The 27,954-nt window shown below is 45.1% G+C and overlaps 1 protein-coding gene across 18 annotated transcripts in view; it reads left to right on the top strand.

The window, feature by feature from the left end:
• Window positions 1-803: 803 nt before the first annotated feature.
• Window positions 804-27,954, top strand: part of scrib (scribble planar cell polarity protein) — a 52,513-nt gene continuing 25,362 nt past the window's right edge. For 5 of the 18 annotated variants that reach the window (XM_076080617.1, XM_076080609.1, XM_076080626.1 and 2 more), the window contains exons 1-16: window positions 811-1,820; window positions 18,890-19,007; window positions 20,201-20,279; window positions 20,846-20,935; window positions 21,323-21,379; window positions 21,735-21,798; window positions 22,581-22,655; window positions 22,775-22,919; window positions 23,710-23,828; window positions 23,984-24,183; window positions 24,484-24,650; window positions 24,865-24,992; window positions 25,171-25,296; window positions 25,453-25,632; window positions 25,744-26,109; window positions 27,671-27,733. In XM_076080617.1, the coding sequence (XP_075936732.1) occupies window positions 1,662-1,820; window positions 18,890-19,007; window positions 20,201-20,279; window positions 20,846-20,935; window positions 21,323-21,379; window positions 21,735-21,798; window positions 22,581-22,655; window positions 22,775-22,919; window positions 23,710-23,828; window positions 23,984-24,183; window positions 24,484-24,650; window positions 24,865-24,992; window positions 25,171-25,296; window positions 25,453-25,632; window positions 25,744-26,109; window positions 27,671-27,733 (2,136 nt within the window). In that variant the 5' untranslated portion in view covers window positions 811-1,661. Of the gene's footprint in view, window positions 1,821-18,889; window positions 19,008-20,200; window positions 20,280-20,845; window positions 20,936-21,322; window positions 21,380-21,734; window positions 21,799-22,580; window positions 22,656-22,774; window positions 22,920-23,709; window positions 23,829-23,983; window positions 24,184-24,483; window positions 24,651-24,864; window positions 24,993-25,170; window positions 25,297-25,452; window positions 25,633-25,743; window positions 26,110-27,670; window positions 27,734-27,954 lie in introns of all 18 variants that reach the window. The other 13 variants (XM_076080623.1, XM_076080607.1, XM_076080613.1 and 10 more) reach the window with 8 other exon arrangements.

Here is a 27,954-nt window from a genome sequence, read left to right as displayed (position 1 = left end):
ATCAGCAAAGACCATCTTGTCTGTATTTCAGTCATTGTTGGTGCTCAACCTAAATACAGTTATCCTGTGTTTACCATAGTTTTTAACTAGTTGAATTTAACACAATGGGGTTTAATCATTAGTTTTCATAAGCCCTGTGTCTCTGCAGTAGCACAACAACATTAAATATGTCTTTAATGAGTTTAGGGAGAGAATACCCTGTAGGTGGAAGTTTGACAAATCTATGCATTGAATACCGCTTTGCTAAGAAACATGATTTTTAAACATGCTAAACAGTAAAGCAATATTTAAGTAATCAAAATCCGATGACCGCTGCACATTTTTTGTTCACTTTCGTGCTCAGACTCACTGGACCTGGATGCAAATCCTCAAAAAGCCTCCATTTCTGGTGATGCAGTGAACAAACATTTAACCGTTGAAGTGACTAAAATATTCAACCTTGAGGCATCTTATGGAAAAGACACTTATTATGGCTATTTTATCATTATCTAACTAACTCACGGGTATGAGATTTAAAGGCTTTACCGGTTCTGTTTCCGTTGTAAAATAACTAAGAAAATATGAGCCATTTTTTTGTTTATTTATATATATTTTTTATTATATATATATTTTGTGTTATTTATTATTATTATTTTTTATTAATTATTATTTTTTTTCTATTTTTCTATTTTTTTACCAGCTGGTGGCGGTAATTCACCAATTCACCGCCAATAAACCTCGAAAAATAACTCCGCCGCTAGATGGCGCTAGAAAGCAACACAACCTGCTCCAGAGGTAGTAACCGTTAACCGTGAGGTCTCTGCTGCTCCGGATCAAAGTTAGCCCCGCCCCCTCACACGACGGACCGGCCTGCCTCGGCTCATCGAGAGGATAGAGATGCGCGGCTGTTGCTGAAGCGCCTGCTCTCTTTTTTTTGTACCTACCGTCACATAGAAACAACGGTCACCGGGCAGTTTATTTAACGTTTACTGGGATGTCGCTACTATGCACGTTTGACCGGTTAACAAGACGTTCTGCGTACTACAAAGGCGGTTCAGTCAGCGACTAGCCGATGTTAGCTCATAGTAACTAGCATGCTAACAACACACAACCGGTGAGGACGCGAGCACATCCTAGCGCAGCCATACTCCGGGCTAATCTCCGCCGACTCGCTCCGTTGGTTACGTGAGGTGTTTAGTGGTAGTTATATATTTGTAACCTAAGCGGTCACCACTCATGACTAGGCCAACTGAAGCACCGTTTAATGCATAATAGTTGAGTCGTTGGTTGCATGTTTCTCATACAAGGATGTGGTGGTAGGTAGCAAAACAAGCTAACTAGTCTCTGTGAAGAAGTGAGGAAACACTTCAGCCAAGCGGGAGTTCTCTCTTTTGTTGTTGTTGTTGTTGTTGTTAATTGTAATTGCGAGTTGGATAACGCAACCTGACAATCCTTGAACTGAAACTGGGAATATCGCTAAACAGGTCGAAGGGATTCTTTTTGGTGTCTCTTAAGTGGATTTCGGCCTCCCGTTCAGGATCGTCGTGGGAACACTGAGTGTTTTTGACATTGAGTGAGAGCCCACACTCCCCACGATAAAGACCACATCTCTCTCTCTCCCGCCGACCTTCATTCACCCTCCGATGCGGGGTTTTCAGTAGCAACCGGCAACCAAATCGGTCATGCTGAAGTGTATCCCCCTGTGGCGATGCAACCGCCACGTCGAGTCGGTGGACAAGCGACATTGCAACTTGCAGACGGTCCCCGACGAGGTGTTCCGCTACAGCCGCAGCCTGGAAGAGCTTCTCCTCGATGCCAACCAACTCAAAGAGCTGCCAAAGGTATGCACAGTGTACACACCGAAGAATGCCTCCTCTGTGTCAAAAAGCAATGTGTATCATGGCCCTCTGACAAGTTGCTATTCCACCCACACGTGCACATAATTGGTGTTTAATTCATTTGAAAAGCAAAGGTTACTTAAGGGTGAAATACGTTGCATGATGTCACCTGCTCAGGTACTTCCTTTTCAGAAAGTACCTGCTTCCTTGGAAATTGGGTTGGTCCTGCCCTGCACTGCTGTAACAGCGTTATACACTGATGGCAGATACAGTGGTTTTGCACATCAGCAATGTCTTAAAACGACTAATCGGCTCCAAAAACTAAGTCACAACGAGGTAATACAGTTAATCTTTGCGTGCTAGTGTATCTCCATGAAGGCTGAAGGCTTAATGAACTTGTATGAAGTGAAATGGACCAGGATGATGGGGGTTCTCCAGGCTGCAGGGTGAGATAGATGGCTGTTCAGAGGGACGACCACAACAGCTGGCAACACAACATGTTGCCTTTAGTAAGGCCGTCACTGGCCAGTTTGGATTGGACTCAGTGTGGGAAGGCATGCGTGGAATGAATCGCACCGCCGTCCCCACCCACACACCCACTATGTGAAATATGAGAATAAAGTCCTCTTTGCGTGGCCAGAGAGTTTATTTTAAGGGGAGCGGGATTGTTGTCGGTCTGTCTCCAGAGATGTGGAACAAAGCGCTCGCTTGGTCGACTCTCCTTGTTTTATTCAGTTCGAGGCATTGTTCATAATCAGAACAAGGGACTGACTGTGTGAGTTTGTCTGAATACACTGGTCAGTAGACATAGTCAGACTCTCACGTTTCGTGGCGTTTGCTTACTTATAAAAGGGGCGAGTGGCACGTTCACTAATGGAGACTGTTAACAAGACGAGGTCAACAGAGGACTGCCTGTTGCCTTCTGGGAAACACAAACAATGTAGTTTTTTAACCCCTCTTCAGTCTAGTTATGGCCGTTTCTTCGCTCAAAACCTGAAGCTTACTTTGCCTGACAGGGCTTACTTTGCCTGACGAGGCTTACTTTCAGACTCTGATCTTCCTCCACTTAGTTCATACCTGTCGGATATCCGCAGTGTACCTGGTGCACGGCCCCTGAAAATGCTGAGTGACGGATACACCCGAATATTCAGCTAACGCCACACAGTCTCCGTGTGGTGCTGGCTTCAAACCGGGAGACATAAATGCGCGGTGACAGAGTGTCTCGTGTGGTCCTTGGTGAATGCGTAGCGTGCAGACACAAAGCATACGGGGGCCCTCTCTGGTCCTCGGAGTCAGCGGGGCTTCAGCGCGAGAGGTCAGGCCCACGATGAATGGCATCACCACAATGAACTCATAAGTGAGTGATGGTCTGAGAGTCTTTATGCATTTGTGTGCGCTCTCCCTGTCACTGTATATTCAAGTCAGAGAGGAGTCTGTGGGCTGACTTGTCGGTCTGTTTTTCGGTGTCAATCTCTCATTGTTGCTCAGCAGTTCATCCCATATATCCGGGAATGACACACAGCCAATACGATGTTTTTAAATTGATAACGATTGATAAAGCGATCGTGCTGTGTGGTGGTGTTTCGTGTTGGCTGCTGCTGTGGGTGGATAGTTGGAGATCCTATTGCTTTGGGGGTTTAACAAAGTGAACAGATGGAGATTTAGAGGCCCGATGGTTTCTTAAGTTTGCTGTGACTATCCCCCACCGCACTGCCCACCAATCTTAGATTATACTCTCCGTGGTAATGATGTCTCAATTTGCCACATAAAGACTATTTTAGGTTTGTAAAAAACAATTTAGAATGAGTGTTTTTGTCTGATTTTTAGGGCGAGATTGTATCCAGGCAGTGATCATACTACATGAAATAGTAGCATTAAGCATGACTTATCTGTATGGAATGAGTTTAGACAAACCTTTTAAGCAGGCAGCTGCTCAGGAATTCCCCTCATCTCCACACACCCTTAGCCCTTAATGCTGTATCACAGCTCTGCTTTCTGATTACACAAAAACTGATCTCAGATAGTCTGCAATGGGTCTTTAGTTTTTGAGTTTCAATGTAGTTTCACTATAAACATCAGAGCAGAAGCGGAGAGTGAGCTGGTTGCTCCAGTTTTTCCTGTCAATTATTGATGAATTGCCTGTGATGGTGTGGTTAGAAGTGCATTCCTCACAATCAAATCGGTATTTCCCTAAACGTGTTCTGTGCTTTCAGCGGTTTGAACTGCGATCTGAACTTCTCTCTGCTGACCCTGCCTCAAAGATCAGGTTGAGGAAGAGGGAACTATCTTTTCTTAAGCCATTCTCAAAGTCCCATGACGGGTTACAAAGAAGTCCATTCACAAGTCTGATTGCCTCGTATCCAATGTCACGGCTCTGTGTTTGTGTCCTGTGTGCGCTGCACTGCCCTTGACCAGGCGTACATTAAGTCTGCAGGCGTATCATGAATCAACTGATCACTTTTAGGAGCCGTTGTGGGTCAGTTACACCTGCTGGGCTGCAGGTGCAGTGGGCAGCAGCCAACCCAAAAATGTCTCTCACCCTCGTACATGTACACCGAGAATATTTACTTTTAGTTTTTTCCATTGTTGAAATAGGGACCAAATCCCTGATGGGTGTGTCCCCCATCAGACTTTGCAAAACAGGTTTCATACCTGTTGCTCCTGGTGCGATTACCTAATAGGACCTTCCAGGTACACTTGATAGGTGACCGACTTCCTGCCTCAACACTTGACACAACTAGAAATATGAGAACTATTGCATCCAATATCTGGGCTGTGAGGAAATCTATTACCGCTATCATATCACATCTTTGAATGACCAGTGTTTTAAATACAGTCACTCTACTAGGAGGTCAGGAAGTATATGTTTGTGATAAATAGGAAAGATGACAATGCTATCTTTTTAATCCTCAGCTGTCTGTGTGTGTGCTAACAGATCTGTGTCTAAAGGGCAGATTAAGGATTCACCCGGCCATGAAAATGCCCCTCAGCACCTCAGATATGCCCCCCCTTCATACACTCCAGTGCGTCTCAGTGTGCGCTTCCTCTGGGATCTGCTTCTCCGCCATGTGGGTCTCTTTTGGAGCACATCAACGCACCGATAAAAATCGGAGTGCTTTTCTCTCGAGTCCCTTGTGTATGTTCCGCCTCGGGTCAAGAGAAACCCAAATTAAGCCCCTTTCACTCCACTCTGGCTGAATGTAAATGAGTCTGCCATTGTTTACCCATGCTTAAATAGTCAAGTGTTGTATTTTACGTCTTTGTTTCATTAGTCTTTATTAGTATCTCAAGGGAGATTAAATGGCTCAGTCTAATTGAAAACGAATGGTGTTCCACCCATCTACTAATCCTAGTAAAGAGGTGAGAGAAATGCTTCCTGTTTGGGCTTTAAAGCCAGAAGTTTGGTGATCACAGGACATCTAGAACACATATATATATATATATATATATATATATATATATATATATATATATATATATATATATATATATATATATATATATATATATATATATATATATATATATATATATATATATATATATATACACACACACACTTCACACTGTGTCCTTACAGTGTGAGTTTCCCGTTAGGTTTGTCTCTCCCTAGCGAGTAGCTGAACCAGGCTAGGACCAAAGATAAATTACACCTGCCACCGGCTTCTCTGCGGTAAAACCACATCGTTACTCTGGTGCAGCTCTTTTCTCTTTCCTTCCTCCTCCTTCCTGCTTTGGTAAAGCGTGTTGAAGCCGGAGTTACTATTGCTCAAAGAGTGTAAATTACATCTTAAGGAGGATTTGTTGTCAATGTTTTGTGTTCATGTATTAGGCAAGACTATAAGATCTCCTCAGTTTGTGGCTGGAAATGGCTCCACCCTGATTGTGGAGGACTGCATCCGTGAGAAAAACAGAAGTAGAGTTGTTCTTTAAAGTTTTGTAATCAGGCCCCTCCCCCTTGACAGAAAAGTGATCCAGAGCTGGTGAGGCCACGGAGAAAACGGCAATGTGAGAGATTTCTTTTTGATGCCAAAGCACATTCAGCAGGTTTCTTTGTCTGAGCTGATGACCAGCTGGTCTCACATCCTGCCTGCCGCCTTCCCCCCCCAATCTGGTGGGACAGAGGGGTAATGGGAGGTGTGTGTGTGTGTGTGTGTGTGTGTGTGTGAGAGAGTGAGTATGTAGTAGTAGTAGTAGTAGTGGGGGGTGTATTTCATTCCGGAGATGGATTAACAGGAGAAGGGGGAGCTCCACTGGAGGAAGTGATCATGGAGCTGAGATGATCCCCAGTCCTCTGGGGCTCTAGGTGGATCCAACCATGAACACCAGAGTCAGGCCTGACATGCAGTGTCAGGTGTTTGGTCACGGAGCAAACAGCCGGTCCCTTAGGAGACGTCTGCACCTCGATGGATCCTCTGCTTTGTCCTCTCTGACACACATACACACATCCTCCCTCCTTCCCTTCCCTTTCTCTTTGAGAAATCACGTGTTTCTTTCTGGGAAATGGCAGCCGTGTTAACTGGGTTATGTCAACCCTCCAATGCAAAACACATCGCCGCAGTATGGATAATTATGTGCAGTATGTTCAAGTTAATATGTCTATATACTATGTATAGTATTCAGTCCTTGCTTGATGCATCTCATCTACAGTAAACGATTCCCTAGTTTTACTTTTGGCAGCGTGATTTGGACCCAACGCCGTTAAACTCACGCGGCTGTTACTCACCACCCTCCCATGCACCATGTCGGCCGCAAAGGTAAACAAGACGGCAAAGCCCCGGTGAATAATTGATGGCTGGGGTGGTTGTGGCAGCTGTTTGCCATTGGGGAGAGTCTGTGGCTGCTATGCTGCAGCACCGTGATAGGACAGGAGCTTTGTTGGCTACAGGCAGTAAGTACACAAAGACAAGATGTGCAAGGTGACGCCTTTTTTTTAAAAGTTTTTTTTAACGCTGTCCCCATTTCTCTTTTCTTGCCCCATTGTGTTATGTGTTGATTTCATCCTCTCAAGCAGCCGGTGTTTAGAAACCTCAGAGGTTAAGGAAGCAGGGAACGGCACACTTTAATCTTTAAACTAAAATGCAAAGCAAGAAACTTTAGTTCTTGTCAGTGGCTGGTGGCCAGATTTCACATTAGCTAAATTATCCTGTGGGTATTAAGCAGCAAATTAAGTTTTCTAGCTACTACTATCTACTCAGAACTACATAATACTGCAAAGGGTTTGTCCTAAAAAAACAGTAAGATTTGATACCTGTCAGTAAGGCTTGGTAAACACAGACACATGTTGTAATTACCCAGCACAAGGTTGGTTATTTCCCATCCTGTTGGTCTCAAACTGTACTGCCAGATGTTTATTCTGCTTGAGTAAACTGTCTGTTGCATTTGCACATTTTTAGCAGGTTATATTTAGGCCACAGATTGAAGTCTCTTTGTGTTGGTTGACTTCAGAAATGATATTTCTTTAATATAAGATGCTCTTCCTGAACCGTTTGATCACGCAGGAGCTCAGGAACTACACTTCCTGTCACACAAATGATCCTTTTGATGCTAATCTGTGAGGGTGCTGATGTCCCTCCCTGTGAAGGGGAAAGGTCAGCCGGGATGGCATTAAACCAACCACAAACAAATGCTGCCCTTCATCTGCTGGCCACACACTGCCACTGAACGCCGCTATCTATCACCCTGAACGCTGATAGCCTCCCTCAGCCTCTGTGTACTCTGTGTACCTGTGGCTTTGAATGGGTCACCGTCCCACACCTCCAGCTCGCTCAGCTCCATCCAGGATACTTGCTATATTTAGACAAAGAAGCCGCGTTTAACCACTTAACCACAAGTTCTGTCTTAATACGTATTCAGCAATAGGATTGGGGGATTTCACCAATTAGCAACCACTTCATCTACACAACAGCTACCACAACAGAGCGGCTCTGCTTTTACGTGTTTTGAAACAGGTGGCCAGTTTAAAAGGACTTCTCTGCTTCAGGACGCACACACAGCTCTGTTCTCAGTCTGATGTGTTGACGCCGTGTTTTTCTTTGTTGATTCTTCTTTTGTTGGGAGCGTCTCTGCGAGCAGGAAGTGGGGAATAATCAAGTGAGCCGTGGAATGCCCTGTTTTGAGTGAGACCATCTCCACTCTGGGTCTTGTTTCTTGGCATAAAAACAGGAGGTTTGAGAACAAAATTGGCTTATGTTTTGTTGTTCACTCCCTCCTAGTACAGCAGTGTTTCTGCCTCTCCCATACACACTCTACAGTGTCTCCTGACTGATGGAGTTTACGATAACTAACGTAAAGCACCTTGTTTCTCTGTAATCCTACAAGATGTGGCACCAACCCGTGAAGGAATGTTAAGCCCAAGAGCTCTAGAGTCATAATAAAGGAGTACAGTGATCCACAGTGTCCACTACTGTGACGGCCGTGTCTACACCTCTTGAGCACTCTTCACTTGTCTCACTCTATCTCACCGTCTGGCATCTACGGGGCACAAAAAAGAAAAGTCATCTATCTTGACCATGAACTAATCTGGGAAAATATCTAAAATGTGTAATCAATGATGCTTTATTGTGGTTCTTTTGAAAGCTTTTTTTAAGGCAGCTGCCCCGCTATAAGTGAAGCCAACCATACCTTTTACACACACACACACACACACACACACACACACACACTATGCTATAACACGGCCGTATTGCAGAGCTCAGTGTTTCAAGTTTCCCGTCACTAAAGTTATCATTGACTAAATAATCATTTCCAACTTATCTAAATTGCTTTGTTGTCTTCCTCTCCTCCTCATTGATCACACTATTGATTTTGCCATTAGCCAGAATCACTGAATGTTATAGAAGCGTACCCTGTTGTGTTTGGTTGCTGTGTCTTTTTGCTGAATATGCTGGTGGATCTTCAGCTGTAACTTCACAGTGTTTTAGATGAGTGTGTTTTACAGCCAGTGTGCTGACTCACGGTGCCCACAGATAAATCCACCCGGTGCTCATTTAGTTGTTTTATTTCCGATTTTTTAATCATATTTTTCTTCACCTCACACCTCCACTGTGAAATTACATCATGTACACGTACATAGAATAAATTACTTTGATTCTGGCAGAGCCTTGTGTATCTTAAAATCAATTTTTATTGATTTTTTTGCTGTAAAGTGACATGCCAATTTTGATATGAAGACAAAGATCTTGTTTTATATATGCAGTGTGAAAGTGAAAGCAGTCTTCTGTCAATTTGAATAAAACAATCCAGTTTTAAAAATGATAAATAATAATAATTTCCACCACATTCCTGTAGCCCTGACAGATATACTGTATATGAAATGTGGAACTGTTGCCCTCAAGCAACACAGCTGCATAACAGTACAGAGAAAACATTGGGACTCCATGTGAACGTCTCCGGGCCAGTGTATTGTTTATGCTACTGAAAATGTAAAGGAGTCTGGGCCATCTTGTGAATATGTTTTGGCCTCAGCACTGAACGGTTTCCTCTGCTTTTTCTTGTGTTGACGTCTGCTTTTTGAGTCGGTTGACAACACAACAGCTGAATCTGATGAGTGATCCAGCGAGCGCTGATAGATGGAGCATTGTTTCTAGTGAAAGGTCAGTTATTTTAACTCGAGGAATTGCATCAGATCACAATGTGACTCTTTGTGTTCATTGTCTTTGCCACCAGGCAGCTTTCTAATAATATTTCTTCCATCGCTGTTGCGTAAGAGTTCAGCCAAAACATCACAAAACCATATTTGGACTCCAGGAGATAAAATACAGCAAATATAAACGTAAACTTCTGGTCTTTAATTTAAGAAAGATTTACTCTGGTTTTGATTCGGGTTAATTTAGCATTTTAGGCAACTTTGCCGTAGCTTTATCTTAATCATGGTTTTGCTTCACTATGAAACATTTTGGGGGAAAAGTGCGAGGCTTGGTGTGCTCTGTGTAATTAACCCAGCAGAGCTGTGTGTGCACTGCAGCACGTGACATCCGAGGAAATGCAGGCATGCCTGGAATCTGCAGGAGCTTACCCTGCCCTCTCTCTCGCTCTCTCTCACACACACACGCACGCACGCACACACACACGCACGCACGCACGCACGCACACACACACACACACACTTGAACTTACACATTTCACATTCCTGTTGGTGAAGCCCACACACAGACACTATACTTAGACAAACACTAAAGCATGCATGATACGCACGGCTTGCTTCAGTTGAATTCTCAAGCTGATCAAAGCTTAATTTAAGTCTCCCCGTGTTAAATATTACACGACTCATTCCAACAGTGTTTTAATTAAGATGGACCGTGAACCTCTGGGACCTGAAACACAAATGGGAAAACTGAGAAGGAGCTCAGCTGAACGAATGTAGAGCTGTGCTCATTTTGGTCCTAGCCCGTCTTTGTTATTGTCGTCTATAATGGTTATTTACATACAAACACAGTTCAAATGATAAGGAAATAAATTATGGTATTTTTACTTTAATATTTGCTTTGATTAAACATTTTTTTGGCGCATTAGTAGTTTTAATTATGTATCATAAGCTGTGTTAGGAAGTTAAACAGGTCATAATTCCCTCTCTAATATCAACGTATTTATTCAAGTTTCTACAAGATTACATTTTGCACACATCATGATAGTGGTATGATTTAACTTGATACCCATTTTTACTTGTTGGAGCTTGAACGCACCATACTGTAGCTCAATGCAACCTCCGTTGACGTTATCTGTTAGCTCCGTTGTGATATGTCTTCTTGCAGATATATTGGTGTCAGTGTATGTTGTCCGAAAAAGAAGTTGAGCTCCAGAAATGCCAAAGATATGTTGGAGGTAGTTAAGACAAATTCTATAAAAGTTTAAATGTTGGGGATTTTGGTGCACAACTCCCCTTTTTTTGTTATCATTGTTACTCTGCTAAATCCACCATAACAGTGCGTGTTTGTGTTTAAATGACTTGGCTGCTTGTGTGTGTTGCATTCGCTGCCGCTCGGCAATCTGTCGGCTCTTTTGATGTCTGGTAAGGTCAAGGACGAGTACAGCTTGAGCCTCCATGCGTGTTTGGTTGCACCCGGTCACTTCACCCTTTTGTTAGACGAGGAACATGGCATGCTGGCAGAGGTACAACATGTGCTCTCTGTACTCTAAAGTACGGTGTGATTCTTCTCATGTGCAGGTTCCCCCTGTCGTGTATTTTTAGGTCTGCTATCACAAACCAGGTTCATGACGTCAGGCATGTAGAAGAGTTTCAGACAGCTATTGGAGCTCAGCATGTGACTGCCTGTGGGCTTTGTGGTTTGGATGTTCCTGGCCTTGAACCACTCCGGAGTCGTGCTGACAACTCTGTAATTATGCCGTCTCCGTGACACATTAATGGGGGTTGTACAGTTGTAGTAACAGCATCCTTGTCTTCTGCCTTGTATTGTGGATAAGCATTTGTGCTTATAAGTGTTCTTCTGGCTTAATAAAGCAACAACAAAAGAAATCGCATGACTACAGACATAAAGCCAGATTACATCGCAGTAATGTTCCTGTGTTTGTGATGACACGGTGCAGATGTTCACTTGTATTTCATCTTCAACATGTCGCACAGATGCAGAGAGAGAGAGAGTAGACCTGCTGGTCTCAGAGCCACACTTTGAAAAAGTTACAGCTGCAAAGCAGAGAAGCTGCAGAGCAGCACCTTAAGTAAGACACTATTTTTCCACAGGGGCTGGGATGCTATCGGTGAACTACATACAGTATAACAACGGTGACTTTGTGCTGCTCGTTTGGACCACATTTTGAACTTCCTGTTGTGAATCTTTGTTTTTGTTAGCTTAGAATGAGCCCTTCGTATCTACATAGGGAGCGGGTCAGCTTCACGGTGTCGGTCATGTTGTACCGCCATGTTTCTACAGCAGCCATCAAATCCTACACATTGGTACGTCCATCGCTGTCCATTTCCATGTCAGGTTCAGACATTCCTGAGAGGGAAATATAAACACAGAGAGCAGTTTGAAGCCTGCTGCGAGAGGAAGAAATGCTGAGACGGTTACTGGAAAACGATAAGACACCGAGCCTCATGATCCAGTGAGGGAGGCCACAACCTGGACACATACAATGCATCGATTGTACCAAGGCTGCTCGTGCACTCCCAACACACACAAGCACTTCCAGTCCTTTTTAAGGTGTAATACTTGATGGTAAAAGATATTAAGGAGCTACATGCATATCTTCTCTCTATTTACGCTGAGCCAAGCAGCTACAGAGCCAAAGTGCTCCTCTTGCTGTTGCTAATGTGTGTGTGATCACATTATGTGTTGACAGTATACTATATATATTGTATATGCCTGAGGCCCCGGTAGCCATGTTGGTTCCCCTGCAGCACAGCCTCACTGTGGGACAAACGGAGAGCTGGCAGGCAGGGAGCACATACCGGATCCAGCCCATCCAGGAAAGAGCCAAACGTCCTCTGTGGACTATAAACAATGGGGCTTTGGGTTTTGTCTCATGTTTGTGGGAACACGGAGAGAGAATGGGAGAGCATGTGATGAAGTCCGGGACAGGGGGGGTGGGTGGAGGTGGAAGGCCTCCTCTACAGTTTCATTCCTGCTGTGTGAGAGCATAGCGGGAGCTTCCTTGTCTACTAATGTGTTAGCGAACAAGTGTTGCTAACAAACCTCGGGGCCATCACTCTGTGGTCAAGTCACTTGCAGTCATCATTTGAATTTCCAGGCAGTGTTGGTGTAAAGTCTGCTGCACCTTCTTTGGAGGCCTTTTTAGATTTGGTCCTCCTGACACGGTCATTTCCTCTCGCAGATTTCCAACAATCTATTGGTTTTCTAGCTCGATTGTTGTGATTGGTTTGTGGAAGATGGGCTTTATGAAACCTGAAACGGAGGCAAACTGCAGGCAGGTGTCGGAGCTCAAGTTCAAGGCTTTCAGCCCGGCTGCTGCTTTGAATTTGGTTTTGGATTGCAAATCTGTGCTTCGTACTCGGTGCTTCCTCTCTTCCTCTCTTTCTCTCTGTGTGTGTCGGTGTTAATCAAGTTGTGGACACGGTGTCTCCAGAATGGTGGTGCCAGCTTTTCGATCACCGTGACGGTTTTGGTAACCAAAGCAGTGATTAGCCCACCAGTCGGCAACACTGGAAGGATTACTGGTCTATTTTAAAAACGCTTTAGCAAGTATTGACCATGCTTAGTTCCAACAAGAGTGCCGCAGTATTTAACGTATTTACAGCAAAAATAACAGAATAAAGTAAGAAGGTATGGATTTTTTTTCCAAATCCTATCGCAGTACATGTACACGTACCACAGCAGTACTCTTATGTATCTGGGAGTGTAAGAGCCTCTGAGCCACACAATACCATGTCCACCTGTTCTCTCTCAGCCCTCTGGAGTCCACATCAACATGTGTGATATAGGCTTTCTATTTATTTAAAAGTGTGTGTTGACATGGTGTATACAGCTGTCAAATAGGAATCTATAAATGGAACATTCCAGATTGTATTCAGGCAGGAGCCACTGAAACATAATAGTATTGTGTCAACTAAACAAAAGTCATCCGCATACCCAGGAGGCAAGAGGGTGGGGGGTGTCACTGTGGTTGTTTATTAACCATGTTTACGTTTATTGGCACTAACAGTCGCTGAGTGGAAACATTATATACGGCTGTACTGTATGTTTAGGTATTTTGGAAGTGTTTAGTAGAGGGTTCCCTCACGTACATACAATCATAAACACACATACATAAACTGTGTACATGGATCCATTCCTCACCGACTCTGTCCTGACTCATCCTCACTTAAAAAAAAAACATGGCAGCACAGCGAAGCACAGGATGTCCATAGGGCAGACAGAACAAGAGAGATCTATGCCAGCATGATCATAACTACTAGTTGCCTCAGGTGCTACAAGTGTATTAGTAGAGGATGCAAGTTCAGGGCTGTGTCCTTACTTTATAATACACATTAGGGTTCATTAAGAGCCTGTACAATATAAAATGGCTGCTTTTCCTTCAGAGGTGAAGGCCTGCTAATGTGTGGTGGTGGGCTCAGACATCTCTTGGCTCGAGTCTCGGCTGTGTTTGCTCCCGGCACAGATCAAAGCCACTGGGACAGGTGGAGGTGATGGGAGTTAGCTTTGTTGTCACTCATACCGGCTTAGCCCCGCCCCTTCTCTCTGTGTGGCCTGTTGAGGCACTGGAGCCAGATAAGGGAAGTCACGGCTGAAAGCGCCACTTAAGTGAAACACTCACACACACACACACACACACATGCACAATGACATACAGACACAATTACTTGGCCACACAAAGACATCTGCACCCATGCGCCTACTTCTGTGCCTTGTGGTCTGTGTGCGAGCGTGTTTGATTGACGCTATTAGTAGACGCAGGTGCAATTCAGCGGTGCGGTGCTGGTGTGTTTCGTGGATGCTGTGGTTATTTCTGTCTCACAAATGCAGCAGGGTGTGTGGGAGACGGTAGGAGACAGTGGGTGAGGGACGGTTGCATCGTCGGCCTAATGTATTTAGGCTTTACGATGAGGCCAATGGGAGCATTGTAATCCACACTGTATATGGGCCACAGTGGACCACACTAAACCACTTTAATGAGGGTTGTTGCGCATTTGGATGAATAAAATACTTTATTCATCTATAAGAGAGAAGGCCAGTGAGTCAGTGTAGATAATGTGTTGGTCAGTGGCTGAGGTCTCTGTCCCCGTTAGTGTCCAGAGCACTGTGGGAATCCATTGTTTACCCTCTATTCTTCATTAATAATCCTCCGTCACTCCCTTTCTCTCGGCTCTCTCCTTCGCACACAATCTTCCTTTTCTTCTCCCCACTCCCTTTCTCCATCCTTCTTAGTCATTCCTGCTTTTTGTTATCCTTTTACAACATTCCTCTTTCAAGTCTTCGTCCTTCCATTTCCAGCCCTTTTCTCTTCTCCGCGGTGCCCTTTTCGGACAATGGAGGAATCCCCTGACCGGGCTGCAGGGAGGCGGGGGGGGGGGGGGGGGGGGGCGGCATCGAGAGCTGGCCTGTGACTGACGGCCCGGTGTGGGGGAGGGGAAGAGGACCAGTTAGGGTCTCTCATTCATGTGTAGAAGTTTTGGGAACTTTGGGATTCAAACTGTGGCCTACAGGGGGAGGGGACGCTCTGGCCAATCAGCAGAGCAACATGTTACTCCATTAGCATTTGGCCTTGAAATGACTGAGCGAGCAATCTTGCTGGTGCTTTCGCTTGTAGCTTCACATGACTCTGAGCTGAAGATATTAAGTTCAGAACGAGGAGGAAGAGTGATTCTACCTCGTGTCTGTGCCCACTCATGTACCGAGTTTATACCACAACAATAACTGCATCTATCTTTAGAAAAGCAGTGTGCAGTAATGAGGCTCGCCATTCGAGTGGCCGAACAAGTTACTCAGTCAACCAAATCCTCTCCGCTTTTTATTTCCCCGGACACTGAAAGAGTCCAGGCCAGCACAAAAGCATGTGCTCCCCCCTCCCCTCTCACCCCTCTCTCTCTTTGAGCCCCTCACCCCAGTAGTGTGCACACAGTGTGTGTAGTTTGTGTGCATTGTGCGGGAATTTATATTTGCAAGAGGGGGGACATGCAGACTAGGCAGACAGGGCAGATTTGGCACAAGATTAGGAGGCTCTGGAATGGGTGAATGTGGCTTCCACTCACAGAGGAAAGGGGGTGTGTGAGAGTTAGACAGAAAGGGTGATCGGGTAAATAGTAGATTGACTTCCTCTTCTCTCTTTTTTGAACATTTTGAATAAATGCCTCTGTAGGCGAGCAGAGACCTGCTCAGGTTGGTTCAGACGTTTTTGTTTTAGATAGTGTGCCCTCGTCTCTGCCGAAGTTATACCAGAAGTCTTTTAGACAATGAACCTGGCCTTCGGTTAATGCATTAAGGCAAACATGCAGTGTCTGGGGTTTCTCTACGGCCTCCTGCACACTGTGTGTGTCTGTCTATCTCTGTGTGTGTGTGTGTCTGCGTGTCTGCTCTGTCTGTAGTCTGATGGCATGATTGGAGAGAAACCGTAAGCTAAATGGAGTCACTTGACTGGAACACTGCAGCCTCTGTGAACATCAGGCTTTGGCTCACTTCACCTACAGTTTACTCACATGTGTCACAAACATACACACTTTGCTTCTCTGATATCTGGACATGCTGCTCTTTCCCCTCGACACGCACACATGCTGCTGAGTCCTACTACTATACCCGGAGTTAACCAAAGTAAACCCAGACTCTGTAAATAGTGGTGTGTGTGCTGACGTATAGACCTACAGCACCGGATCCTCTCTCCTGTGACTTGAGGACATCAGCAGAATGCACAAACACACGCATACTGCACACGCATACAAATCACACATCCTGAGGCACATTAACGCTGTCTGAGTGGATTGTAAGCGAAGCAGATAAGACAAAGCGGAGCATTTTTACGATGCTGCACACACGCGCACTGTAGTGCAGCGTGTCTTATGCGGAGTCTCGCACACACACACACACACACACACACACACACACACACACACACACACACACACACACACTCTGCTCTCTGTCACAGGTCGCTCATGGGCGACGAGGCTCCAGTCACTGTGTAATAATGGGGGACGTCTCAAAGTGCCCACACCACAGAACTCATTTCACACCAGCTTGAGTTGGTCACATTGTGGATGTTACACAGACCAGATCCTCCCCGGTGTGAAACCTTATCGGAGTCCAAAGGAATATGTGCAGATGTGGCAGTTCTCATAGATGCCTTACCCACCATTAATGTTATTTATCGACGCTAACGCTGTTTTTAAAAAGAGACAAAGACTTTCCTACTATACGTGTCAATAGTTCCCAGATGGCTAATGCTGATTGCTAGTTTTAATGCTTGCTTTTCTCTGATTGTTTGGTTGTAAACTGAAACATGCTGACAGTCTGAGTAAATGACACTGGTATATAGTATTCTGCTGTGGTGACTGGTATCCTGTGTGATACTGTAAGTGGTCTTAAGACCCCACACTGCCCTCTGCTGACATGGCTATCATTTATCTACCTCCTACCTCCTTTCTGTTCCATCGTACTGTATCCTCCTGTTCACAGCTTCACTCCCTTCCTTAAGCAAACAACTCTCACAAGGCCCTCATTAAAACACCCCCGTTGTAAAAGGAAATGTAGCACACTTGTTCTAACCAACGTGCCGCCTCGCGTCACTCTATAAATGGTTACACACACACACACAAACACACAAGTACAGCCCTGTAAAAACTGCCTGAGTCACCGAGCAGACCGTTGTAGCTCACTAATACAATGATGAGACGACGGCGTTACACTAAATCCAACTGCTCCCGCTTGTTATTCCAATGGACCCGTTGACCCGTAAAACACTGTTGGTCGTCCATTGTTTAATTTGAAAGTCTTACAGTCAGTGGGAAGCAGTTATGAACTATTCTGAAAGGTTTTCAGGTGTGTTTTTTTAACACACCTTTTCCCCCGAGAGGCTTTCAGTCTCCCAAGTGTCACCTGTTCAAGGTTGCCTCCCCTCCTGGGGGCCACTTCCCACCTGGGCTTGGCCCCTGGTCACATGGTTGTCCTCAGCTCCTGTTTCCTGTTTCCTGTCACCTGATACCTGTCACCTGCTTCTCAGGGAGCCAACACCCTCTTTGTCTCTCCCTGGCGTCGTCCTTTTCCCTCCTCATTTCACTCTCCTTCAGGATTCTAGTTTGAACTGCCAGTGAATTTTGATAATTGGGAAGCTACTGACAAGCTCTGTCTTGCACTTCCAGCAAACTCATTGTGAGAAAACAACAAATCCGGCTGCTGTAGCCACCTCACTCCCCATCCAAACACAATACACATAGCTAGTGAAGAGCAGGATGTGTCTGTCATCGAGGAACAGAGTGGAGCTGAACTGCAGCCTCCTTCTCTTTGTCAGCATGGTTGTAGAGCAGTCTCCCAACATGTTGTATGGAGGTTTTTAATTTGTTCTATTAATCTCTGTTGAAAACAACCATTGTGTGTCAATTACCAGAGTGCCTTGCTAAAACCCAGAGGTTTAATTTGAATTAAGGTTGAGGCTCCAAGCTTGCAGACGTCTGTGCACCCTATGTTGAGAAAGTATCCCTGAATAATGAGGTCATACATATTCCTACCCTCGGAAAAGCCCGAGTCGGCATACTTTCTCAGGAGTCTTCCTCCATCGCGGCGAGCTGGCTGGCTTCTGCCGGGGCAGACAGTGGGTCCTCTGTGGGGCTGATTGAGGGGTTAATCACTGCATAGTTTGGCCCGTTACTCCTGCTGCTCCCCGCCAGCCTGTCTTTTCTGTCCATCTTAACGGCAGATGACACACACACACACACACACACACACACACACACACACACACACACGGCGCGGCTGGCGGAGGAATGTTTCTGAGCGCTGTCCGGTCCAACAACCAGGCTCTTGTGAAAGCACTTGGCACGGCCACGGCGCTCTCCTCGGCTCTCCCATCGAAAGCCACTTTGTTTGGTTGCCGTTGGCGTGATGAGGAGGAGTTTTTGGGGGAATAAGATAACGGAATGTTTTTTTAAAAAGCGGTCCTGGTCTGAATATACAGGATGTTTTGTGTTCTTGTAATTCTTGTTAGGCAGACAGAAGTTTATGCAACATGTAAAACACTAATAAGAATTATCTTAATATATCAGGTTTAAGCTTCACTCTCACCACTTAAAACCTTTACTAATACACTGCTCTATGCCCACTTGTGGTCTAAAAATGATCATTAATGCTGAAATTATCAGTTGATTCATTGATAAATTGACTGACAGCAAATATTTTGATAATTGTTTCATCATTAAAGCTGTTCTTCAAGCAAATATGTCAATCATTTGCAGGTTCAAATGTAAGGATCTGCTGCTTTTGCCTTGTCTTAGTGTAGTTAATTGAATATTTCATTTATGGCTCGGAGAACATGAACTTGAAAATAATCGTTAGTATTTGCAGTGTCTTTATAGTCTTTATAGCATTGCAAACAGAATGTGATAGTTAAACATTGTTGCTTGCCTAGTTAATGTTGTGTTTTGACTGACGTGCTGTCTTGTGTCTCCACAGCCTTTCTTCAGACTATTGAATCTACGGAAGCTCGGCCTGAGTGACAATGAGATCCAGAGACTCCCTCCTGAGGTGGCCAACTTCATGCAGCTGGTGGAGCTGGACATCTCCAGAAATGGTACGCGAACACATTCACAAGTTCACGTTGTCAGTTCTCGTTGTAAGACCGCCCGTTATCACACAATACCTTTTAATGACACGCTTTAAAATAACCTTCCGGTCCTGTCTAGACCACCCCCCAAAAACACAAAACATCAAGCGTAGAAATCAATGCTGACGTGTGGTGTTAAGCACCATGATGCAGCCAGAAGTAATATTTCATACATGAGACTTAAGGTGAAATTACAACTCTTCAGCTGTAACACACACACACACACACACACACCTCGCCCTCTCTGTGTCATTGCATGCTGCACACAAAGACACTGATGCTCAGTGGCAGGAAGGGCATACACGGTAGATGAGAGACATCTGCTCTGCTACGCACGGCATCAAGTGCTGTGGGAGCAGTGTGCAGCGGCCTGTGAGGGCCTTTCCCATCTGTCTGCCTGTCTGTCTGCTCCTGCTGCAGAGAGACACTGAGCCACATAGGCTGCTTGGCTCAGTAGGGATTTTCTTAACCTGCACCTGCAGCATCCAGAGGTAAAAGGGCTTCACCTGGTCAGGCTAGTTATTCAGATATCTTCTTGCGTGTCTGAGAAGCTCTGACTTTAGCTCAATTCCATTTCCCACTCTCAAATAGATCATAAAGAAATACAAGCTTTGCTTTTATGATTTCAGCAGCATGCAGTTAAATCAGCTGCCTCTCAGCTCAACTTCTTTTCCCTCAGAGGCAATATGTTCTTTTGCTTTGCTTGCTGATTTTTTGACACCAAATCCAGTCTGCAGAGTTTGACAATGAGGTGGGACAGAACAGAGGCAAACTAGATGAACAGCCGGTACACCAACCAGCACCTGCAAATAGGTTTCCCTTTCTTGTTTCTTTTAATTTGACCCCTTATTTTTACAATGCATGGCTACAGCACCCTAAAAAGACTAAAGCACTGCAGCAACAGCTATAAATGTGTGATTACTCAAATGTTCTATGATGGGAGGAAAATGAAGACGTAAAAACAAAACGTTCACCAACTTCCATCTGTTTCTATCTCCGTTTTCCTTTCCTTTCTCTCACTTTCCTCCTCTTGGCCATCTGGTTGTGATTACGAGGAATTTAAAATGATTCGGTCCATAGGATACGAACCCCCCCGTTCTAAATCTGTGTGTCCACGGTGCTGATGCCTGCCTCCCTCCCACACCTCTTTTCTCCTGCAGAAATTCCTGAGATCCCCGAGAGCATTAAGTTTTGCAAGGCCCTGGAGATCGCAGACTTCAGTGGGAACCCACTGTCCAGGTAAGAGAGCGGGGAACAGCCGGTCACTCTCTTCACCGTCACTGTGAGAAAATATGATGTTTGCACAGATGCAGAAAAAAAATGAAACAAAGCATAAGTGTCATCTTTGTGCTCTGTTTACTCATCTTTCCTATTTTAAATATGCAGTGGGACATGTCACTTTATGCTGATTTGCTAAAGCAACAATTATCCACAGTACGTGAACAAATGCCTGGAGGAGATCAGGTTTTTGTGTGACAATGTTCTTCCCGACCAAACAAGGCTCTGTATGAATCAAGTGTCGGGTTAATCTAACCAGGATGCTAGTTCATCTCTATTACATTCCTCCATGAAGTCTCTGCTGCAAGGCTCTCATCTTACATATTGCCACATCAGTGATGTCTAGGTTTTAACTTCCTCCAATGGAACGACTGGATAAAGCTTTGATGCTGAGGACATTAACAGATGGGAATATGTAAAGGGCCAATAGGTCTAGTGAGTGTGTGATGTTAAGTGATCCCATGTGCCGTACAACACAACACTAAGAGTCCGTCTCCACCGTTTTCTCTCCCGTCTCGCTGCTTCAGATTGCCGGATGGTTTCACTCAACTCCGAGCGCTGGCTCACTTGGCACTCAACGACGTGTCATTGCAGACGTTGCCCAACGACATTGGAAAGTACGTACATGTGCACGTAGTGGATCATTTCGTAGGATAATTGTAAAAAATGTAACGATTTTAAGAAAGATCTTTAGGCCCTCTTCTCAGTTAGACCCTCGATACATTAGGGTCTGAGTAGCTTCTCAAGGAGTGTAATTCTGTTGCCCAGTGGGCTGTGAGGCAGCCGCCGTCTGGGCTCTTGGCCACTGCTGTGCTCCGACAGATGGAGGAGCCCCTCTCCATGCCAGGCAGCCCGGTCCAACAGACCTGCCATCTGACTAACCAACCTGCCTCTCCTCTCCCCCTCTCTTACTCACCCACCCTTCTCCGCTCCCCACCTGCCAACTCTTGCCCCTCTTTCTCTTTCACTTGCCTCCTTTTCGCCGCCGCTCTTCCTTTTTACAGCCTGGCCAACCTGGTGACGTTGGAGCTCAGGGAGAACCTGCTGAAGTCTCTGCCAACGTAAGTGTCATCTCCCTCCGGCGTACATGTGCGGGCCTCGGCCTCTTCTCTAGTTCCCCACCATCTCCATCAAGCACAATACGTGCAATAAGCTCACAATGCATGAGGATTTGTGCTCACTTTTTAGTTAGAACCTTTCACACCTACACATAAGAAAGATTTATTGTAGTGTGTAAGAACACGACAGAAACTACAAGTCACCTGTAGCGCGAGGTACGTTTAAAAACATTCTTTGCATATGTCGGTACATGTGAATGAATGGTGTGTTGTAATAGTCTGCAATGCTCGGCTCTTTGTTCTTTCAGGGCACGTAATGTGTGACTTACTGCGTGTGCTATTTTCTGTTCGTATTCAGGTCGCTCTCTTTCCTGGTCAAACTGGAACAGCTGGACCTGGGCAGCAATGAACTGGAAGTTTTGGTAATTCAACAATTCATCCCCTTTGAACCATATGATATAGTATGCAGAAGATAATTAATTCTGCTGTTCAGTACTCAAAAACTGTCAGTTGTGCCTTTAGGATAATCTACGTTTGAACTGCCAGGGCAACACACACACACACACACACACACACACACACACACAGTGACATGTTTCACGAATCTGCTCCTCACAGTAATTATGATCCAAACCACATGTTTACTCCGCCAAACGCAGCAGAGCCGGTCTGTCAGACCCGAGGCCCTGCATGCACTGTACCTCACAGTGAGCGCTGCTTCAGGCCTGGCAACGCCCACCATGTGTCATAGGACGGTAAACAATTCCTCATGACCTGACAAGGGCGGAGGCTCAGTAAACATGATGGGACTGCCATAAGCCACTGCTTCACTGACTTTTTTTGCTTAATTCAATTTATCAATTGGACTTCAAATTGATGCAATTTTGGGAGAATTAAGCTCAGTGAGCCCAGGATTGCTAGCAAATACTGAATGCTTCACTGAAATGATTTTGGAGCTTCAATTAATGTCAGATCCCAAAGAGAATTACTGCATTTATAGATCAAGTTTCTTGACGTTACTGAAGATAGAAAATCGGATAAATTTAGATGAAAAGTGTTTTCAAATGGAGCCGATTCACTCACTGTTGCACGTGTTGTTTAGAACATGCAGTTCATGACTTGACCCTTGAAACATTAACAAAAACAACCAACTGTGCCAATGTTCTCCCTCCTCTCCTCCTCTCTGCTTCGTCCCATCTCTTAGCCGGACACCCTCGGTGCTCTCCCCAACCTGAGGGAGCTATGGCTGGACCGCAACCAGTTGTCCTCATTACCACCAGTAAGTACAGTTAACTACAAATGTTTTTTTCAAAGCTGACCTTTTGCAAGAACTCTGCACTTATTTCTTTATGAAACTTACATTACACACTGCAAGTGGTATTTATCGTGTGTTTGCAGGAGCTGGGGAACCTCCGGAGACTGGTGTGTCTGGATGTGTCTGAGAATCGTCTGGAGGAGCTTCCCTCAGAGCTCAACGGCCTCCTGGCTCTCACCGACCTGCTGCTCACACAGAACCTGCTGGAGGTCGTCCCGGACAGCATAGGTGAAATACCACGAGGGGGAAAGAGAGTTTCAGACCGAAGATAGTGTTGATGGGGGGGGCTTGTTTAAGGTACCAGTTAGACATGAAGCATGATCCAGGAAGTCCAGTTTGAGTAACAGATTACTGCGTCTTAGGCCTTATCAGACGGCAAAACAATGCACAATGGTTTGTAAATCCCACAGGCAGAATTTGGAAAGTTATCACGGCAGAAGCTATTTTGTCTTTTGTCCCAATGGTTGAGAGATAAACAGAAGAAATACGGTGTTCACATTACAAAGTAATCCACCAGAAATGTATGCTTACATGTACACTTAATTTGCCAACACCGTTCTAGATGTTGTCTTGCGTTGAGGTTCATCTCTGTTGGGACCATCCTGACAGTTCTTAACCCCATGAACATGTAATTTGGGCACGTGCTGTTATAGAATAGTGTCTGCTGTTTCTCAAACTGCGAGACAGAATAAGGCCAACATTAGTTGATGTGAAAGAACCTCAACGATTTGGGAAAGTTTGCCATCTAATAAGCCAGCGCTAGATGAAGTAATCCCTGCAGCAGGCCCACGCAGACTGTACTCTGTTATATATATATATATATATATATACAGCACTGCCCTCTACTGGAGAAATAGAGCCAGTGAAGAAAGACACAGGCAATAACAACAGCTCTGTTTATCTGTTTTCAACTGAATCTATTCCAGAGCTGATAGAGATCACAACATGTCACATCTAGTGGTGTCTTATTGCAACACTTTGTAAAACAGCATTGTGTTTTGTTGTGTTTGTCGTCCAGGCTGTCTGAAACAGCTGTCCATCCTGAAGGTGGACCAGAACAGACTGACCGACCTGACTGATTCAATAGGCGAGTGTGAAAACCTCACAGAACTCATCTTGACAGAGAACCTTTTACAGGTAGGCAGCTTTAAACCACTTACAAAAGCCTCACACTGACCCACTTGGGATTCATGTATGCCCTTTTAATACCTTTTAAGTCCAATCAACAGCCATTAAGCTGCATTATAATTTCCCCCCAGAATATTAATGACTTCTGTCTCACTCCCTCAAAGTCACTTCCTCGCTCGCTGGGCAAGCTGAAGAAGCTGACCAACCTGAATGTAGACCGCAACCACTTGGGCGGCGTGCCCAAAGAGCTGGGCGGCTGTGCCAGCCTCAACGTCCTCTCGCTGAGAGACAACCACCTGGAAAAACTGCCCGCTGAGCTCGCAGATGCCACCGAGCTGCATGTGCTAGATGTGGCCGGAAACAAGTAAACCCTCCCTGAACACCTCGAGCTGTAAATACATCACAGAGGCCTTCGGTGCTGCGGTCAAAGATTTAATGAGAATGCTTTTAGCATTACCAGCATCCTGCAGAGAGATTGCTCCTTCGATTTTCTTTAACAGCACCAATGTCCCTGTGAATGCACTTGAACTCTTAACTTTCAGAGAGTTTTGTGATCGCCAATTCAACTATTTAAGATCCTAGAAGTATCAGCTGGATGCTATTTTGTTTTACTCGCTGAAGAGGTGAAGGTTGTGGCTCATCCCTCATCGCTTCTTTTGTCCAGATTACAAAACCTGCCTTTTGCCCTGACAAACCTCAACCTGAAGGCCATGTGGCTCGCAGAGAACCAGTCCCAGCCAATGCTCAAGTTCCAGACGGAGGATGATGAGCACACAGGAGAGAAGGTGCTGACCTGCTATTTACTGCCCCAGCAGCCTTCTCCAAGCCTCGGTGAGTAGCAGTTAGTTAATGCAATGGGAGGTTTTACTTGGATTGATATTGTTTTTCATGTAAAGGATGAGTCTTGGTCGGTCATTCCAATGTGTAAGACATCTAAATCTAACGTCATTATAGAATGATTGTGAGACTTTACTGTTAAATGGACAGCTTCAAGAACATCACCTCAGTTTGTCATCTTTCTGTCCTCTTCCTTCATGACCCACAGAGAACTTGCTGCAGAACAGTGTGGATGACAGTTGGACGGACAGCAACCTGAACCGAGTGTCGGTCATTCAGTTCCAGGAAGAGACCAAGGCTGAGGAGGAGGACGACGAGGCTGCTGCGGAGCGCAGAGTGAGGAACACGACAATACAGCGGCACTTCCTGTCCGCTCCATGTCCTTCTGCTCAAATCGTTTTTAGTTTTGCCCTCCTACTTATCAGCATTGACGTTGAGTGTAAACGTATTTGTGACAGCTCTATACTAATGCACATTTGTTGTCTAATTCATGCTTTTAATCTGTTTGTTTCAGGGCCTTCAGCGCAGAGCCACACCACACCCTAGTGAGCTGAAGGTGATGAAGAAGGTGATTGAGGAGAGGAGGAATGAAGCGTACACATCCAGACCTGATGGAGAAGAAGAGTCCCCTGATCAACGGGTACATCCACCATTCTGTATAATGATTATCAACCAGTTAACATTAAGAGATGTATTTATGTTATAAATCACCCGTTAATGTAGGAAGTAGACAAAAGGCAGTTTTTCACTGGTGCACTTGATCGTGAATTAATCAACGTGATGCTTTTGGTTTTAGGAGAAGCGGCTCAGTGACCTGTCCAATCAGAGCCATGACTCCCAGGTGTCCAATAGCACACTGTCGGCCACTTCGCATGAGGGCCGACAAAATGTGACGGCGGCCTCGCAGAGGGAGGACCTCGTAGACGGCCACTACCCTCAGGATGAGCTGGATGAGATGGAGGTGGAATACATTGAGGTGAATGTTTAAAACATCTTGTCCATAACACTGTTATGTTGTACGTTATTTCCCCAATTGATCCTTCTAACCGAAAAAAAAAACAATTCTGAAAACCCCTCTCTTCTCCAGCCCTCTGTGCACTTTGCAGAGGAGCCCATCATCCGTGGTTTGGATGAGGACGACGATGAGGACGGTGAGAGGAGTGACGAGGAAGAGAGGCCGGTTATTCCCTACGAGAAGCAGCGTCTGATCAGAAAGGACACGCCGCACTACAAGAAGCACTTCAAGATCAACAAGCTGCCCAAACCCGAGGCGGTGGCGGCGCTACTGCAGGGCTTCAGCCCCGATGGCCTGAACTCTCCGACACAGGCTCCTGAGGACAAGCAGGACGAGGATGAGGAAGAGGAAGAGCAAAGTTTATGCACCCCTCAACCCCATCTCAGGATGGAGGAGCTCGAAGACAGCCGGCTCCAGGTCAACTCCAGTCAAGTAAAGGTAAAGGAGAGATCCCACCGCTGGAAGGATGCAGTTAAGGAATGTAGAGGGAAGCTGGGTAACTGTTTCATATAATAAGTAGAAAAACATTAATTCCCCCACCTACATTTAAACACATGTAGTGGTACAGGACGTGCACTATGCAGGAAAGTCACACACCAAATCAGTTAATGAACTTATTTTATGCTTAATCTTTCCGTTCATGTTGTAAGAATATATTTAAATTGAATATATTTTTTTGCTTGCTCATTGCATCTATGCAGACACTTACTACTGTATGCATAGAGTGCTCTTACCAGCTTGCAAGATGCATTCAGTTTGGAGTGGGCTGCCAGCATATATTAAGGATGTGGCATTGCATGCTGGGTCATTATGGAAACGAAGACATCTACCCTTGGCCTTGTAAATCAAGGGCAGTGTTCTTCTCAGGAGTGGAAAACAGTCTCAGAACTTTGCTGATAATACTTTCCAATACCTCACATCATATAAACGATAAAAATATACAAACATTGTCTCATACTTGGAGACAAATTGGTGAGAGTCACTCTAAACCGAGTTTCCTTGTCTTTATTTATGCACAACTAACATACCAGATATGAATTCTTTGACTTCAAATGATAATGTTACTTCCACACAAGCAGCTGCAGGCTTTTCTTGCACACCACTGGCCCCAGTTCAGCACTAAACCTCTCACCATATTATCAGCCATCTCCTGGTTTTAATTGAGTATTGACATTCTCACACTGTCTTCTAGTAACATTGTGCGTGTGTGCTCGTACGTATGAACGGGTGATGAGTGAAGTCTGCTCCGGTGCCGCTTATGAAAATGAATCTTAAGGAGACGTTAATGAAGTTTTTTTTGATTTATCGTGCTGCTTTAAACACTGTGATCAAACATCATCATCTCACCGGATCTTGTTTTGTATGCGTTTGTGAATGTGGGTCTATTTGTGTGGCTGACCTCAGACCAACCAGAACATTTATGGGCAGAGCTGGAATGTGAAATCCAACGATCCTTGTTTGTGTGATATCATGGTAATAGTCTTTTTTTTTTTTTATGGGATGTTTAAATTATCGTAGAGAGTAAGATTCTTCAGTGTCCTTCAAAATCAAAATCTCATTTATGATTGCGCTGATTTTCTAAAATCTTGTAGATATTTTTGTGGCTGAAAGTGTAAAAGCTTGCAGCTTTGCTCCTGGAGGAATTTGCTGTCTGTGGTGCGGAGGCTGGGCTTACTGTTGTTTGGGAGCTTTTGCCTTCTCTTGTCCGCTCTCTCTACACTCTGTGCTTTGCACCGTAGCTCGGCTCCTTGGTTCTTGTCTTTCCATCTCTGCCTGTATTTGCTTCTGGTGGCTGGGGAGTGAGTGTGCGATTACTTCTGCTTCAAGGTGGACCTGGAAGTCTCCACAACCTGCAAGCAGACAGTTGAGTGTTGGGTGTTTGGTGGAGTCAATGGAAAGTGTGAGAAAGGAGTGTGTGTGTGTGTGTGTGTGTGTATGAGCATATTTTTATTTTGGCCTGACTAATCCGCATGCCTCTCGCTGGTTCCTGTCCTAACAGGGGGTGTCATTTGATCAAGTCAATAATCTGCTGATTGAACCTGCTCGAATTGAGGAGGAAGAGGTCTGTACATACTCTTTCCCGTCCAGTCTGTCTCTCTGTGTCCCTGACTCACCCACTCATTCGCCTGTATTCAGAGGGGGAGGACGTTCCCACAGAAATCCATGGTTAATCCAAGTCAATCACTAGGGACCCCCTAACCACAACTCATCTCTGAGACCGCGTGGCAGAACCTGAAGGCAGGAATGAAGTAGCCACGATTTATTACATTTATTGATTTCTTC

The sequence above is a fragment of the Anarhichas minor genome, unplaced genomic scaffold (assembly GCF_050575085.1).
Source record: "Anarhichas minor isolate MPS153535 unplaced genomic scaffold, ASM5057508v1 ptg000074l, whole genome shotgun sequence".
Lineage (NCBI taxonomy): Eukaryota > Metazoa > Chordata > Actinopteri > Perciformes > Anarhichadidae > Anarhichas > Anarhichas minor.
The sequence above is the reverse complement of the archived record's forward strand: the minus strand, read 5'-3'. Positions and strand labels throughout refer to the sequence as shown.